Below are 17,672 nucleotides of genomic sequence, written 5' to 3' on the forward strand. Positions count from 1 at the left end.
CTTCTTGCAGGTGGTGGAAAAAGATGTGGATCCAGAAACAACCCTGCTAACTTATCTACGGAGAAAATGTATCCACTGCCAGAGAAAACGGCAGAAAGCTTTAAATACCTACAGCATTTCATAATTGTTTACTGTTCTGTCACTTGAGTACTGGGCAGAGATTTTGCACGTAGTTTAAGAGGGAATGCTTTGCATTGTCTGATTTCTTGCTAGCAAAGATTACAGCTGCTATTCCAAACTTCATAACAAATTTTAAATTATATATTTTAAATTATTTATTAATACTTTAAGGAAAAACTTGTAATTTCACAGAATTATAATATGATGGAAAGGAAGCGATAATGAGATGGCAATAAAATTGAAGGAAATGTAAGCTTGTTCCACAAAAAGAATAAAAAACTTTCTGGCCAAAACATCATATTGGCTAGCGAATATCCCATAACTGATAACGCTGTGCTGTTTATCAGATGGCCCAGGGAGGCAGGTTCAGAGGCAGGGGTTACCCCCATGTACCATGGGTGTGTTTACCTGAGCAGATACAAGCAGTCACGTTTCACCCCTGCTTGAAACTGGTCACCATGTGAGTCTCAGCAGCTGCAGGAGCTGAGTAGCTATTACTGTCATGATCAGGCTGGCTGCTGCCAGACCAGGTCTGCTTCCATAGCTAGTGTCATTCCATGCTCTCTGAGTTTTTGTCTGGCCAGCTGGGTGTGTGCACATGCCAAACTGTTCACAGCTGAGTTGGTGTATCCATACCATGCTGGTGTGTTCCATTTGTCTGGGAGCTGAAGGAAGGAAGTACAGGGACATGAATCACACCCCTCCTGGAGGTTTCCAGTAGAGCTATCAGCAGCTCAGTTTATCTGAGTGTACCATAGATGGATAAAGGTCAGGAGGAAATGTAAGTGGTGTTACTCTTGTGCCTAGGTGTGCCTGTCTTACTGCCAGAACTTGCATATCTAAGCTTGTAGATAACTAATGCAAATAGCTTTGTGAAGAGAGAATCTGAGCCCTTCAAAACCTGCTGGTCTTCTACATGAGCATTCTTGTTAGGGTCAGACAATACTTTGAGAAACATGTTTTACTGAGGCAGGTTTGTCAAGAGAAGCATTGGATGGCATGGGAAAGCTGTATTTCTGTTCAAGCAGGCACGTGGTTCTATGAAAAGCAGTGGTGGCTTTAAGGACATGGTTTAATTGTGGACTTGGCAGCCTTAGGTTTGCATCAAAGACATGGTTTAGTGGTGGACTTGGCAGCATCATGTTGGTTGGACTTGGTGATCTTTAACATCTTTTCCGATGTCAATGATTCTATGATTCTCTAGAAACAGTCAGTGCCACACTGTTTGCAGTGAAGTCAGGATGAATTGAGTTCCCTCTAGCACATCGTGTGTTGGTTTTCCAGAGGCTCTGTGATACAGGGAAAGGCACTGATTATCTCAATTCAGTGTCTATTGCCAACGAAATCAGCTGATTTTTACCCCACCAAAAGTCTCTCAACATTGGTCAATTCTCTTTGCAATAAAAAATAGTGTCTAATTACCTTTTAATGAGCTCCCAGGTGTCTGGGCAGGGGTTCTGTGCATCTCCATGAGTTCTGGCTCTCAGTGTCTCCTTCCTATGATTTTATGGGACCCAGGCTCCTGGGGGAGTGTGCATGGCTGGTTTTGTCCCTATCAGTTGGCAAGCCATCAGAAATGGGGTGGCCAGACCATGACTTTGGAGATGCAGGTAGTTTGTGAGCAGTTCAAATGCAGCTCCCAGCCGGTGCTAAACTGTGTAACTTGTAGCCCTGAGTGGCTGCCCTTCCTGGCAGCCTTCTGGGTGGTAGGAGTCAGCAGGTGCAGGAAGAAATCCAGCCCCACCAGTGAGAGGTGCTAAAGGAGGATGTCACTGCGTGGCTCATGCATGTGGCTGCATGCCTGAACAGCTCCTGCTCAGCAATTACCAGTGCTTTATCTCCCTTGTGTCATTTCCTTTTCTGACTCATGGAAAGTGGGAACTGTTGCAGTTGAGGATATTTTTTTTTGTTTGTTTCTGAGAGTGTGTTGGAGTGTGGGCCGTGGCCTTCTGAGGGGTTTGGGTGTTGATCTCAACAGTCACATGCCAGCTTTTGAAACTTTGCTTATGTTAAATTATTTTGCAGAAGAAATGAGTGATTTGCTTCCAGCAGGAACTTGTTCCTCAGCCTTGATTGATGACTTGAGCAAGTTTGTGCCAATTCTTTTTGTGTTTTCCTTAATTCCTGTTCTCTCAGTGGGCCTGTGTGGAACCAAACTAGGCTGTGGAGAAGGTGGATGTGGTGCTTGCACTGTTATGATATCCAAATATGATCCCTTCAGAAAGAAAATCCTGTATCCTTTGCAGTCTATGGTACTACTTAAAAAAAAAAGTTATATAATGAATGTTTCTGCCAAAACATCATTTTTCACTTTCAGAACATAAGCTCAGAAGGCTGAGATAAGAAAGCTTCTTTCTTAAAGCATTGCACAGTGTTTATAAGGAACTATTTACTTGTGCCCTGCAATATCTGCACTGACTCTAATGTTAACTTTGTCCTGTGACAAACCATATAATGATTATTGTGATAAAATCTTTATTGTTATTGTATTATGACAATAATCTCATTTCTCTATGCCAGCAGATATTAACTTTTTTTTCTACTTGTACTGCAACTTCCATAATTATTTCCTGAGACAAAATTTCCTCCTCTTCTCACTTTAATTGACAGGGGAATAAATGGAATAAAAACAAAGGGGAATTCAAAGAGAGGATGAGACAGACACAGGCCTCAGTTTAGTTTTACTGTGGGGAACAGAAAGCACTGAAATCTTTAATATATTTGGAATAATGCTTGGAGATACTATAACTTGGATCCTCTCTTAATAGCCATAAACAAGATATCTTTAGGGTCCTTATTCTGTCTTGATTGAAATGAGATAAAATAGCTAGTTTTTATGAGAGTTTTGGCAACATTAATCTCTTTTACCTTCAGTCTAGACTTTTCCCCCATGTTTTCCATCTAGAAACAGCTTTCTAGCTAAAAGAAAAAAACCCAACAAAACTCCAGTCTCTTATGTAACTTTGCAAGTGTCCAGCTGCACAACATCTTGGTATTTGTGGTCTGCCCCTGTAAATTACTTTTGTGGGTTATGTGCAACAGGGATGTTTAAAGTTGCTATATCTAGGTGAAATCCTATGGTGTATACCTGGATCAAACTGCAAGGGATATTTATTGGAACTTTGGATTACTGGGTGCTGCTGTAGGACTTGATTTGTAATTAATTGTTGTATCACATCTACTTAAGTGCTCTTATTATGTTCACTGCTGTAGCTTCTGAGTATTTTTCACTGCTCCTGTTCCCTTTTTCCTTTGCTGAGCAGCAGTGTTAAATGAAATGACCTTAATGTAGTGTTTTAGCCACCATACTGCCAATGCTTGTCTCTTCCCTGTCTGTGCCCTGCATCACGTGGCTGTAACTACTGTTGAAGGCATAGGAAACACCAAATCCAGGCTGCACCCAGCCCAGGTAAGCTATTAATACTGGGAACTTTAAAACCCTCTGTGCATATTTTCTTGTGCTACTTAAACTTATTCCAGGACACTGGGGCCTTCGCTAAAGCCATGGGGCTGACTCTCCACATGAGCAATCCATACTTGCAGGAATAGCTGAGTGACAGAACCAAACTCCTGAGGCAATGCTAGGGTTCTGTTCTGCCCCTAACAGGTTAACTCATGCTATCCTGGCTGAATTGCCAGTGCTTTTGTCCTTGGGCTGCATTTGCATGGCTGTATTTTCTCCACATCCTGGTCTGGGAAGATTGATGTTGTGAGGAAAGCCAATCTAATGACCTGCAGCTAGGAAATCTGGGATAGGTTTGGGCTCTCCTATGGCCTTCAACAAATGACTTTGGTTTCTGATCTTGCATAGTTAGGAACCTTCCCTGTAGTAGTGAAGAAAGTTTTGGTTCAGTGATGTTTCTGGAGTCTCAAAATATTCTTGCTGAGAAGGAGTGACAGCCGTGTGCATCCTTGCTCTTGTAGCAAGGTGCTACAATGCAGCCTTGCCTCTCTTTGTCAGACCTGCTGCCTTAAGGTAAACTGTGATTCATCTCAGCTTGCACAAGGGGTAGGACTTGTGCCAGTATCTGAGGGAGTGAATAACAAGGTGAAAAATAAGTTCAATGTGCGTGAATGGATGGCAGCCTTTGTCTTCTTTTCTCTCCTCCCACCTGAAGATTCTGACAGCGAAGTTTTGAAATTCAAAGTCAGGTTTAGGCAGGTAACCCAAAGCTTGCTAGCATGGTAAATCTGAAGAATTCCTGATCTCCTTGGAATCTTCTAGTGGCCCTCAGTCACTTTGAGTTCAAAGCCTGTGGCAGTCATATTTTCTGGAAAAATCCCTTTGCCCAGGGTTCTTCTCATGGGAAGCTGAGAAGCCTCACAGAAAAAGGAAAACAATTCTTAACTCATTTGCTTCTCCTGTGTTTTGCTGCTTTGAAATGTCTTTGGAGATTGGTTATCCAACTGGTGATTGTTTCATTAGTTTTTGATGTGAGTATTTTCACTCACTGGCCAATCACAGCCAAGCTGTGTCAAGACTCTAGAGAGAGTCACAAGTTTTCATTATTATCTTTTTACCCTTCTGTATGTACCCTTTCTGTATTCTTTAGTATAATATAGCATTCTTTAATATAATACAGTGTCATAAAATAATAAATTAGCCTTCTAAGGACATGGAGTCAAATTCACCATTCCTTCCTGCCCCAGGGCACCCCACAAATACAATAAAAGCCTAGGTGCAAACTTTTCAAGCTGCTCTCCTCTTTGAAGGCTGTCCCATAGATTAATTGACCAGAGAACATCTGATGATAATCTTAACTCCTCTGTGATACTGGGTTTTGCTTTTAACACTAGTGTAATAGAAACAAGCACAACAATGAACTCACCTTGACATTATGGGCTAATTGTAGTTTTTACTTGATCTCAGGAGAGAATAGCCAAGAGTCATGGGTCCCAGTGTGGCTTTTGCACTCCAGGCATTGTCATGTCCATGTACACATTGCTTCGGAACAACCCCGAGCCCCACATGGAGGACATTGAAGATGCTTTCCAAGGTAATATTCACAGCCCGGCAAGGGTGCAACCTGTTCTGCTTTATTTACATCTGCTTCACTCAGTGGGATGGAGGTGCACCATTATTCAATGTATTTTGTTAAAAAGAGCTGGTGGCTGTGAGGCTAAGAAGTAGCTTTTTCACTTGGAGACCAGCCAGGTCATAGTTCATAAGCAGGGCCAAGTGGCCTCAGTCTGGGATTAGGAGCCCAAAAGGTGGCCTGTGCTTGAGGGGCATGAAAGTGTCCTTGTTTATTCATTGCTGTCAGAACAGCCTGCAGAAGTGACAGAGAACTTGTCCTCAAGTCAAGGACCAAGACAGCAACGTGCAATGATGGAGTGGGGCAGAACCCAACTGTGTAAATCCTGTGAGAGGCTGCTGTTGGTGCTGAGGTTAGAGTCATCACTGTGCTTCCAGCAGTGATCTGAGAGGAATGATGATGCAGGAGAAAGCAATCTCTGGGTAATTCAGGAGACAGACTAGTTGGTATACTGATAAGACTCACACAATTGAGGTAAATGAATACTGAATAAGACAGATTGAATTTGTTCTAGATGAATTTCAGTTTAAATTTCAACAAACAGGAATGGTAGGGTTGTTGCAAGGTTCCTAATGAAATTTTCCTCCTCCCATTTTTTTCATTAGCTGTATCAAGATTTGACAAGCTTTTGTGGGAAACAATAGAATGTTTTAAAAGAAGATAAATTTTTAGCCAAATGACACTAAATCCTTATCCTTTTGCTCTGACAATGCAGGGAACTTGTGTCGGTGTACAGGCTACAGACCCATTCTGGAAGGATACAGGACATTTGCTAAAGTAAGTGGCTTTAGATGATGTTTTAAAGAAACCTGGAAAGCTGGCTGTCTTTCTGTTACTGAAACATGCTATGAACTCAAATGGGGAGGAAGGAAATATATATGTTCCAACAACCCAGCTCCAACTCTTGACCTCTGTTTATGTGATTCATGTGTTAATAATTCAGATAGAGTAAACATTTTACTCTCTCCACTTGCTGGGGACACTTCAATAAGATCCATCTGATGGTCCCTTTCTGGATCACAGGAAATCAGACTCTGTAACTCTTTTCTCTCAGTCTCAGAAAAATTCACCCTCTCTGCATAATACAACTTGCAGCTGATGCTGGTGTGAATTACCTGTGAAGGTTTGGTGCACTGGTAGGGACATGCTGTGGAGGAATTTGCATTTTTGAGCAGGAATAGCTCTGGAAAGAAATTGAAATCACTATTTTATGGCTCTTGCCCAGAATTCTTCTGGTGATTTAGGTGCAGTATGAAGCTTTGCACAAATTTTCTCAGAGTAGTTCCAAACCAGAACAAGAGATTTATCAGCATGGTACGCATGCATGACACACTGCAGGATATTGCCTTCCATTGGCAAGAGAAACACCTATGTGGTTGACACCTTCCTTCTGCTTTGGATATTTCTCTCAAAAGGGGATCAAACCTACTTAATTTCCTTGGAACCTGCACATTTTTCCTCAGAACAGTTTTTGTTCCCACAGGACATGAATTGCTGTGGCAAAGTTGCCAATGGCACTGGATGCTGTCGTAGTGGGAAGGAAAATACCATGGTAAGCTGGATGTTAAGACACATAACCTCAATTTTCAATATAGCATTTGGAGCTTTGATGTGTTAGTCACCTCTCTGGCTCTGCTGTGGTGCAGATACTCAGAACTTCTCTGAGCTGTTTTTGCTGTCTATCTCTTGGAAAATACTGAGGATGTATGTCCCAATGAGCATGAATGGCCATCGTGATGTGGGTTTTAAAACAGTGATGTTCCTTCTGAGTCTTCAAGGAACAACTCTTCTGTCAAATAGCATGGTGACAATTGTAAGCAATCTATTACCAGCTTCTGGTGCACTGAAGTGATGCATTTTCTGTGAAAACAGGTCTAAATTCCCCACTCTGATCTTTCCCAAACTTTGCCATCCAGTGATGAATGAAGCAATTTCCTCTCTGTTCCAAAACTGTGCAATTGAAATATTTTGGAATATCTGGAGGGGAAAAAAGTTAATCACATTGAATGTATCAGTCTAGGTACAAAACAAATGAAGGAATGGAAAGAAGAAATTGGTGCTTAAGGTAGTGTGAGTATAAAATAAACTTAAGAAGCAGAGAATACAATGAAATTCATTACCAGAAATTTCCAAGGAATTTCTTGGATTGGTTTTAGGAAGCATCCAGTGTTGCATGGAATAGTCCAACAATTAAGACTGCTTGGAGTCCTTTCTTTCAAGCAGTTTATTAATGAAAAATGTGACTGCAAATTTCTGAAATCTGGGGATTGATAGGAGAGGAGGACTATTCTGTAGAAGTCACAAAGTTCTGACTATGTTTAGAATAGCTGGAGTGTGCTTTTTTGTTCTTCAGAATGGGGGCTGCTGTGGAGGCAAGGCCAATGGTCCAGGCTGCTGCATGAATGGAAAAGAGGACAGTGTGGTAAGGTGCCTTTCAACTAGTACTTTTAGTACTTTTTCCTTTATTTCTGATGTTTTATTGCATGCCCAAGCCTGGTGCTTTTATTTTACCAATATCTAGGCAAAGCAATTTAGACTAATTTATGTTTTGTGGTCAGAAGAGCCGACCTCAGAAAAGGTGTATTTGACATGATTTAACATGCCAATGTGAAAGGGATGGCACTTCTGATTGACTAAAATGTATTAGTGCGTTCAGGGTTGAGGGTTCTGACAAGACATGCAGGGGAATCAGAAAAATATGACTGGAGGACCTTAAATGCTGAATCAGGTGGCATCATTTTGCTGTGTTTGCTGTATTTTGCTTAATAAAATAGTAACAGGGATTTGAGTTGAAAGAGGAATGAGTTATGGTTATATGTGGAGAGCTTTCTCCTCAGTCATTAGCCGTTTGCATTTTCTCTGTCACAGACAATGACCTCCTCCAGCCTGTTCAATTCTTCTGAGTTTCAGCCACTGGATCCCACACAGGAGCCAATCTTCCCACCAGAGTTAATGGTAAGTTCATTCAGAAAGAAATAGCAGTGATTTGTTGGCTTAGTTGTTGTGCACAAGGTTTGAGTAACTCTGTCCTGAGGAAATGGCAGGGCAAAAATGGCTGCTAATGAATGAAAATGCATGGGCATGAATCCTTTCTTGTTTTATAAAACACAAGGTGTTTGAGCCAGGATGGCTTAGAAGAAATATGCAGGCCAAGTGCCTGCTCCAGCAGTCTGGCTTTCTTTCTGGTTCTCACCATATGTCTCTCTGCTCTTGAGTTGCCTTCCTTCCCAGTCACTGCCTGTCGGGGGGTGGAACAGTAGCTAAAATCCAAATGTCAATTGACTAGGTCAGATGTTAACTTCTGCCTCAAATACAGATATATCTGAACTTTTCTCCCTGTGTTACCTTTATAGTGTAGGAACTTGTGGTGGGGTTTTGTATGAGAGGCATTCATGGAAGTGATGTAAAGTTTTTAGCTACTGGAAAGTTTGTGTTTTTGTAAAAAACACATGTTAAAGATGAAAGAAGCTAAGGATTTTTATTTCTTTTCTGGTTCATAGAGGTAACAAGGGTTGGGTGGTTTTTGCCATGGGCCTGGTCCCTTTTCCCAGGGTATCTTCCCCCTGTTGGATTTTGGGTAGGGCAGGAGAGGCCGCAGGGCCGATGTTGGGCCTGGCTGCCATTTCTGACATCCTGCTACTACTGAGCAGGGCTGAGCCAGACCCACCAGCCCTAAGAGCTTCCCTGGGCCAGGCTGGCTCGGCCAAGATTCCATCACCATTAAATATTCACCCACAACCACCCGGCAGGGTAGAGGAGAGGCCATCAGCCCCCCTGGCTGCAGTTCCCACCACAAACTACCAAGCCTGGCCTGGGTCAGGTAATCATCTACAAACTATTAACTCTTAACTCCAAACAAAATATTAACTCTTTCAATACTTCAGTCCTCCCCAGTGTGAGAGAAGGAACAAAAATGCAGACAATGTAAAGGAATTCACAGAATGACCAGGTTGGAAGAGACCTTAAAGATCATGGAGTCCAACCAACAACATGAAGACACCAAAGTCAATGAAGAAGCAATCCTGGATAGGAGAAATGAGGAGATACCTTTGGTTTTAGGCTGAAATCCTCTTGTGAAGATATGAGAAAAGACTCTTTTTCCCTAAAACACATAAAGGTGTAGAGTTTAAAGTATTTCAATTGTAGATATCAAGCAAAGGCCTTCATACTAAAGTAAGCAAATGTTAAAGTAACTGTAATCCTATGAAAAGTTCAAACAGAGAAAGACAAAAAAGTAATAAAGATCTTGTGCCCTTAAGAAGAAAATAACTTCAGAAGTAAATAATGAGAACTTGTGCCTTTAAACAACTCATCTTCAAAACAGTACCCCATAAGTTGACATGGCCCATAAACACAACTGTGAGAAAAACTTGTAGAAAATGAGAGGAATTTCATGATTGCAGATTTCTCCAGACAGTTGCTATTCATAGAGAGAACCATTTTTCTTGTAGAGAAGTCTCCATAACATTAACAAAAAAGACCATTTTAGAAGTAGTAAACTGACTGAAATTTTAGGGGTTGTTTCTTTACATTGTCATTGGGACAGAAAAGATTGTGGGGGGAAGAGCAGTGTCCTAAAGGTATTTTATTCTAATTCCTATTACTCTTCCTTTTAGTTACTATTAATAAACTTTCCTTTATACCCTTTTAGTGTTTCAAACCTACTTTACCTTTCTCCTAATCCTACCTCACAACAAAAAATGAGTACACTAATAATTAACCAAGACTAAACCTATCACACATTAATACATTAACCATAAAATCTCAAATTGACAAAGCAAAACCACTACAGAATTACAAGGTGTAGCTGAATACATATCTCAAATAGTTGTCTTTTCAAAAAACTCCCCTCACCGCAGCAGGAGTACAAGTTGGTTGGCTCACAATGACATTAAGAGTTAGGTGAGATGAGTTCCTCTCCATGTTTCATTCCTGTCTTTTTCAAGGATCCTCCCCCTAAGCAATGCGTCCCAGCCAGGAATCTAATCCAGCACATGATGCATTTACAGCTTCCTTCACATTTAACAACTGAAATTCATTCATTATTTCTGCTGCTGTACCCAGCTTAAATGTGTTATGAATTACAGCATGAGTGGGTTCTCTTAGACCATAGCATGAGATAGATTCAGCTTGAGATAGGGCTCCTCTGTTTCTTCTCTAACATGTTCTCCTGCCCAAGGAGATTTCATGTTGATAGCATGTTTTCTTTCGTCACTGGGTGAAGTAGTGAAAAGGATAATCAGAACCTGGCCTAGCAGGTTAATTGCAGTTAATCTGTGCTAAAAACTGACATTTTTTTGATTGAGATGAGAATGGAAAAACCATTGAAGCAACTGAAGCCACGGGCATGTGCCAAAGCCTTGGTCAGATGGAGCTTGCTGGCACAGATCTTGCTAGGGAGGTGTGGCAGCAGGATGCACCTGGCAGTAACAGGAAGGGAGAGCTTTTGTCAGGATGAGAAAGACTTCCATCACATCCAGCAGAAGGATGGGGAATGGCAAACTGCCAACCACAGTGTGGCTATCCCAGCCCCCTGTCAGTAACTTGGCTGAGATGGAGCCCAGCGTGGCACAGGCATGGGCAGCATGTGAGCAGGGATTCTTGGCTTGAAGTAGGGGCTGAGCTCTGTCTGAATTCCCTTCTGCAGACCCAGAGTAACAAACAGCAGAAGCAGATGTGTTTCAAAGGCGAGCGTGTGATGTGGATCCAGCCCACGACTCTCAATGAACTGGTGGCTCTCAAATCCCAGTACCCCAATGCCAAACTCGTTGTGGGGAACACAGAAGTGGGTAAGAGAAAGAGCTGATGCTTATCATGAACAGTTGGAAAACCTTCCATTAAGTATTTTGTGAGAACAGTGCAAATGGAAACCTTTTTCATGTCATTGCTTTTAGAAAGCTATTTATTTTCAGGTTGTATGTAGGAACAGGTTTAATCTACCTGAGAAGAAAATCTCACAGTGAATGTTTTTCTCCATTCTTTGCTGTGGCAGGTGAAAAAAATGCTATTCCAGATCTCTGAGCCTTTGAGCTATTTTGTGCAATTTTGAGAAGAGGGAAGCGACACAGCATGAAATGTCCCCATAATCAAATTAATTCAGTTGTGAAAGCTTCATTTTGAAGGACTTTTCAGTGAGAAAATTCTCAATACTTGAAATCTTACTGCCTTCTCACACCACATAGAGACTTTTGAAAACATAAGTGATGAGGAGGAGAATTCAGACATATTTAGTAATTCTGTTGTCTTGAGCAATTGGTTCATGAAACAATTACTAAATGTTATAGGGTTTATTGTAATAATTTTCCTTTCTTGAAGGATTATGTGCAGCAGTAGCCATGTCACAGGTACCAAACAGTGTCTTTTCATTAAGGTATCGAGATGAGGTTAAAGAACTTCCTGTATCCAGTAATAATAGCACCAGCATGGATCCCTGAAATGAATGCTGTTCAGCACACTGAAACAGGTGAGCAAGAATGAGGCAGAACACCTGTGAGGTGAGTGAGGACTCCATGGAAGAATAAAGAAGGTGTGAAGGAAAATCCCCAGATTAAAGATTGTTTTCTGTATATGTTATATCTTTCCCATTTTCCCACTGGAAATCAAGTGAGTGATATGTAAAAAACTGAGCTGGGGATGTTTAGCCCAGAGAAAAGGAGGTTCAAGGGTGACCTTATCACTTTGTAGAACTCCCTGAAAGGAGGGTGTAGCAAGGTGGGTGTCAGTCTCTTCTCCCAGGTAACAAGTGACAGGACAAGAGGAAACTGCCTCAGACTCTGCCAGGAGATATTCAGAAGGTTTTTTTCACTTGAAAGCATGGTCTAGCACTGGGCTGGGCTGCCCCTGGAGGTAGTGGAGTCACCATGCCTGGAAGTGTTCAAGAAATGACTGGACGTGACTTTTGCTGCTGTGGTTTAGCTGATGTGGTGGTGTTCAGGCAGAGGCTGAACTCAGTGATCCCTGGAGGTCTTTTCCAACCTTAACAATTCTATAATTCCATTGCCTTTAGCTTTGTGATGGAAATGGGTCAACTTTACAAACAGAAGTACCTAGGACAATTTAGTGCATGTGGCCCCATGTCTGGTAGGATATTTAAAGTGTGGAAACTGGAAAGGACTTGGAGTTCACTTCTCAAAGGACAAACTAATATCAACAGGAGGCCAATATTGTTAATAATACACTGATTATTAACAATCAATGTATTGTTAGGTGTTACTGTCATGTGGGAGACAGCACCAGCATGAGCTGTGCTTCAAAGGTGAATTTTATTCTGAGGATCTGATGTTTACATGCAGTGCATTCCAAATAGCCTGGTGTAGCTGAAGGTCTAATTGAACTCAGTGGCATCTGAACTTTGCAGACACAGTAACTGTCTTTGTGTGCCTCAAAATTTTGGAAAACAGCATTTCTTTTCCTTTGTTTGTTTACAGGGGTCACCATCGGCGCTGCCTGTACGCTGAAGTCGGTAGAGGAGGTGATGAGGAAGGCAGTGGCAGACCTTCCTCCCTACAAAACAGAGATTTTCCAGGCTGTCCTGGAGCAGCTGCGCTGGTTTGCAGGGCCTCAGATCAGGAATGTTGCTGTAAGTGACTCAGGAGCACCAGGGGCTGGAGCTGAAAGCTCAGTCTGAGGAGCTTCCCTGCCTCAAGAGGTGTTGGTGTGCCCTGTGGATCTCACAGGAGAACATTTGCAAACCTTGGGAAAGAAACCAGCACACAAAACTCAACCCCAGAAAGTGCTGGGGTCTCAGCTGGTGTCTGTGCTGCACTGGTGCCACACATGGAAACATGGCAGTTCTCCAGCTCTTCCATTGCTGTTATCACCAAATGGGGCAACTGTAGTGAGATTTGACTAATTGAACAAAAAAAAGGTATTTAGAGTGCTGGACAAACTTCAAAGAAGCAGGTGTGTATATATATAGCCATGGCAACTAGGGCAGTCATGGAGTTAATGTATCAGAGCTGGCAAATTTTCCTTTAGTTTTAAAGGGAAGGTGTGCTCAAACTCCATGTGCTCTAAGAAAAAAATATCAAGCAAGCAGCTAAACCAACCTACCAAACAAGAACTTTTGTTCCACAAGACACTCTGCCATGCATTTGTTTTGCAGCCAAAACCCTGGGGTCCTGACTGTTACTGAAAATACCTTTTTTATTTTCATGGCTCCTCCCTTAATAGCAGGTACAGTGATTGCACGACCATGCCAAAATTCATATGAGATTTAAGCATAAGGTAGTCTTGATGCATTACCAAAACACTGTTCTAAATCTGTTTCAGGTAAATGTTAATATTGTCTGAGACAGCATCTGATTTTGTGGGACTTAGGTTTTCCCAATTAATTAAAGGCCAAAAATTGCTTAGAATTTTTAATAATTGTGATGCATTATTTTCACTCTAGGCTATTGGTGGGAACATAATGACAGCAAGCCCAATTTCTGACTTAAATCCTGTGTTAATGGCAAGTGGAAGCAAACTGACTTTGATATCAAAAGGTAAGTTAATTACATTTCCCTGTGGCACTGATGGGACTGGGACAGTCAGCAGCCCTCTGCCATGGGTTGCTAGGTCAGGCCAGAACTTGAAAGTGGAAATTAACATTATTGGCCTGAGTCCTCTGTGTTTTCACACTTTTTGAGGCTAAAGTCCTAAAGCTAGACCTAAGGTTGGCATCCTAAAGAATTTTGAACTTGTTTGCCAGATGGAATCTCTGGTACTGTGTATATACTTACAGACACATCCTTGTGAAGAGCTGGTTGAAGATGTGTACTAATGAAAAATAATAGGCAATAAATAGTTTCTGTCACTATCAATACTTTAATCCTTCTGGTTTATTCAAATAAAGACTGAAACTTGGGTTGTTTTTTTTTTTTTTTTTCCAAGAGGAAAGCCAAGTATTTCAGTTTTTATTTGTTCTTAGGAAATGTTTTTTTTTAAATAGTATCCCTGAAATAACTGGACTGTCCAGTCAGTGGACTGGGTTTGTATGCAGGCTATGGAAAGGAGAAAGAGGAGGATTTAATTAGTATTGGAAGCTGGCTCACCTGGAGGCTAAGCTTTATTTAGATAAAGGAGATCTGTTTTTATCAGTTTATGTACAAAAAAAGTTTAATATGTAGGCAGAAGCTGTTATAGATTCCATAAATACCAAAATAAATTTGAGAAAGATTTTCCTGATTTGGTGAAAGAGAGTGGAAAAATGAAATAGATATCATATCAAGAGTGATTTGTGTGGTTTGAAGACTTTTCCACACATAATATTGCCATTTTTCATTTATTCACCATTGATGTCCCTTTGCTCTACAGAGGGCAAAAGGACAGTCACCATGGATGAGAAGTTTTTCACTGGCTACAGAAAGACAATAGTTAAGCCTGAAGAAATACTTCTCTCTGTTGAAATACCCTACAGCAAAAAGGTAAGTTTGTAAGAAAAAAACTTCAGTGTCTGTGGAGCTAAAATGTTGTTATTTAAGTGTTGTTTTCAAAGTTAGGCACCTTTTCCCACTCCCAAATGCTTATGTAGTCCCTTATGTGGACCAGGAAGGAAGTGAATTATTTGGAGAAAATTCAGCAGCACACTTTTCTTCACAGGCAGGGGGAGCAGGGCTCTATGATAAAGTATTGCAAGCTCAAGAATTTTTCTAGTGCAAGGAAGAGAAATTTCACTTTATTATCTGAAGCTTTTTGAGTGCATTTGGTAATGATAAGTGTTAAAATGATGTTCCCAGAGGTAGAAGTTCTTGAAAAGCAGAACAGAAAAGGTTTTAGTAATTTCTGATGCAGACTGAAGTTAATGTGCCAAAGATTCCTGCTTAATTTCTGTGAGCTTATATGGGAAATGAAATGGGGAAGAGTCAGTATGGATAAAAGAGAAGTTCAGTTTCTGCATTCCTGCAAGATGTAAACCACAAGGACTGGCTATTAGGGCATTTTGGCTATGTGGGCTTCCAATGAGGCTGTAGCAGCATAAACCACAACTGATTCAGTGTCTAAGAAGTAAAACTCTGCTTTTTCCTTTAGGGCTGAGAACATCAGACTGTAATTTTATGCTTGTGAAGGTGTTTACCACCTTAGGGTTTGTGCCTCCTAGTCATAAGATACAAGGATTTGCAGTATGGTGATGCATTGTCTTCATAAATGGAAAACACTGATTTACTTCAAGTGCCATTGTATTATGGGAGAGAACAAGTAAATCCCTTGTCTATCCTCTCAATTTTTCTATTTAACTACTAAAGGAACAAAATTATTTTATTTATGGTGGTTTTTTCCATCTATTTCTGGGCAATCCTTCTTTGGTTTTGTGATAAAAGCATCACTTTTTGCCAAAATGAGGAACATGGTTGAGGTTGCCAATGGAAAGCACTGTATTCCTCCATCCATATGGCAGTGTCATGGCAATTTCACAAAACAAACAAATGTTTACAAGCAGGGCCAGTGGCATCAGCCCTATGTAGCAGGCAACGTTTTCTGCAACTGTGGTTTCCTCATGAATGAAAGCAGGGCTGTTTCAGCACACAGCTCGATAGTTTGGGGTTTTTTTTGTGGGTTTTTTTTTTTTGGTTTATCTTTCTTTGAAACTGATGTTATGCCTTGCGTTCATGTGACTTGTCACACCAAGGGTAAAACTGGCCAAAGAACAGAAAGAATTAACTTGCTCTGTTGTTTGCCAGGAGACCCAGGCAGACATGTGATGTGATGATGTGATGGTTCACTTACCTACACTCCAGGTGAGGAAAGGTCATGAGTGCCTTTCCTCCTCCAAGACTCTGAATGAAGAAAATTAAGGTGTCCTGTGAGGACTGAAGGCAATATTGCTCTCTTGTTGCAATCCTGCTATTGGAAATCTCTTGATTATGCAGTAAGAGAGGAGGCTGCTTTTTCTCCTCTTTGAAAGCTAATTGTTTTAGCAAGCAGAGTGGCAGAATGTCCTCACTGGAAGGATGCTATTGATGCTCCTCTGCTATTATCTGCTGGCTGCTGAGTAATTATTTGGATTCAGGAAATGAAGCACACCCTTCAGTTATATCTCCAGTAACAAGTGCTTGCTGCACAAAAGGGGCCTCTTGTGAAACTGTTGTCATTGTCAAGAGGAGAGAAATTGTTCTGTGTGATAATGAAAGAATTGCTGTCCACTTCAGATTAGAGGTAATTAATGAAGCAGACTGCTGTGCTGTGTGGAGTCACTTGGAGAGAAGAAATGTGTCAGAAAACTCTCCAGAAGGGCAGTGCAAAGGCATCAGGTCTGATTCCTCCCTTAGCCTGCAGGGTGCCTGAACAGCAATTTGTCCTCACCTGCAGCACAGGCAGGTACTGAGAGGACTGACCATGCTGTGGCTCCAGGGTGTCACCACTGCATGGTGCATCCTGGTAAAGTGTTAATCTCATATTTACAGCCACTCTTTGTAATGGAGCTGCTGAGTTTTGGGCACTGCAGTTGCTGGTGCATTTACAATTTCCTCGCTCTGTGGAGACCAGGATAGTAACTAAGAATTCTGTTTCCTGTAACAGATTAAATTTTCATTTAGTAATTATTCTGGTCTACTGAATAGACTGAATTATTAATACTGAATTATTCTGGTCTACTCTAGAACTAAGAGACATTTGTGATTACTGATTTCAGGTCTTGCAGATTTCAAAGACTTCTGAAGGGAAGGGGTTTTGGATATGGGTTTTACTGATTAGACTTCCAGCTTAGCAGCCTCTGAGGAAGAAAAGCTTGTTGAAAAACTGTAATTTTGTTTATGCACAAACAATCTGACTTGGTTTTTCCTCTTGAAATATGGAAAAATGGGACAGGCATGAGCAGATCTCTGTCAAAGCTTGTTTCCCCCACAGTTCTAGGCTTGGTAACAACCACTAAACTGATACATTAGAATTAATCACTGAATTATGTAAAAAATAAACAGTTCTGCCTGAACAAACATGTCCTGCTTGGCCCTGCACAATGAATCAACCAGATACTGTTGCCTGGAATAGCTCATGCACTTAGAGATAGGTAAACTTGTCCACATTTTCACTCCAAAGCATTCCAAGGTAGAGGATAAAGAAATATTTTCCTGTTTTTCAGGGTGAATACTTCTCAGCTTTCAAGCAGGCTTCCCGTCGTGAGGATGACATTGCGATTGTGACCTGTGGGCTGAGAGTCCTCTTCCAAGATGGCACAAGCAGAGTGCAGGAGATAAAACTAAGCTATGGAGGAATGGCTCCTACCACTGTCCTGGCACTAAAAACTTGCAAGGAACTCACTGGCAGGTAGGAATTTTTCCTGTGATAAAGGTTGTCTCATGGAACAGTGCAGATTTTTACAGGAGCAGTTTAAATATCTAAAACATCCTAAATGCTCTCTTAAAGTACATCAAAAGAGAAAGGGGAAGAAGTATAATCTTCTGCAGCAGTGTGTTTTGTGTAATGCTTTGCTTCCTTCAGTATGCCTTACCCTCAAAGATCCATGCCATTCCTTCTTTCAGAGAGACATTTTCTTTCCAAATTCACTCATCAGTTGAAGTGGACAGCAGCTAGATATGC

The 17,672-nt window shown here is 41.2% G+C and overlaps 1 protein-coding gene across 9 annotated transcripts in view; it reads left to right on the forward strand.

Moving 5' to 3' along the window:
- Positions 1-17,672, forward strand: part of XDH (xanthine dehydrogenase) — a 76,849-nt gene that overhangs the window by 36,011 nt on the left and 23,166 nt on the right. For all 9 annotated transcript variants that reach the window (XM_064709527.1, XM_064709533.1, XM_064709529.1 and 6 more), the window contains 14 exons: positions 11-68; positions 2,257-2,353; positions 3,421-3,529; positions 4,991-5,117; positions 5,872-5,933; positions 6,640-6,708; positions 7,510-7,578; positions 8,025-8,111; positions 10,804-10,945; positions 11,527-11,619; positions 12,584-12,735; positions 13,549-13,642; positions 14,454-14,563; positions 17,215-17,399. In XM_064709527.1, the coding sequence (XP_064565597.1) occupies positions 11-68; positions 2,257-2,353; positions 3,421-3,529; positions 4,991-5,117; positions 5,872-5,933; positions 6,640-6,708; positions 7,510-7,578; positions 8,025-8,111; positions 10,804-10,945; positions 11,527-11,619; positions 12,584-12,735; positions 13,549-13,642; positions 14,454-14,563; positions 17,215-17,399 (1,454 nt within the window). The remainder of the gene's footprint in view (positions 1-10; positions 69-2,256; positions 2,354-3,420; positions 3,530-4,990; positions 5,118-5,871; positions 5,934-6,639; positions 6,709-7,509; positions 7,579-8,024; positions 8,112-10,803; positions 10,946-11,526; positions 11,620-12,583; positions 12,736-13,548; positions 13,643-14,453; positions 14,564-17,214; positions 17,400-17,672) is intronic.

The sequence above is a fragment of the Zonotrichia leucophrys genome, chromosome 3 (genome assembly GCF_028769735.1).
Source record: "Zonotrichia leucophrys gambelii isolate GWCS_2022_RI chromosome 3, RI_Zleu_2.0, whole genome shotgun sequence".
Taxonomy (NCBI): Eukaryota; Metazoa; Chordata; class Aves; order Passeriformes; family Passerellidae; genus Zonotrichia; species Zonotrichia leucophrys.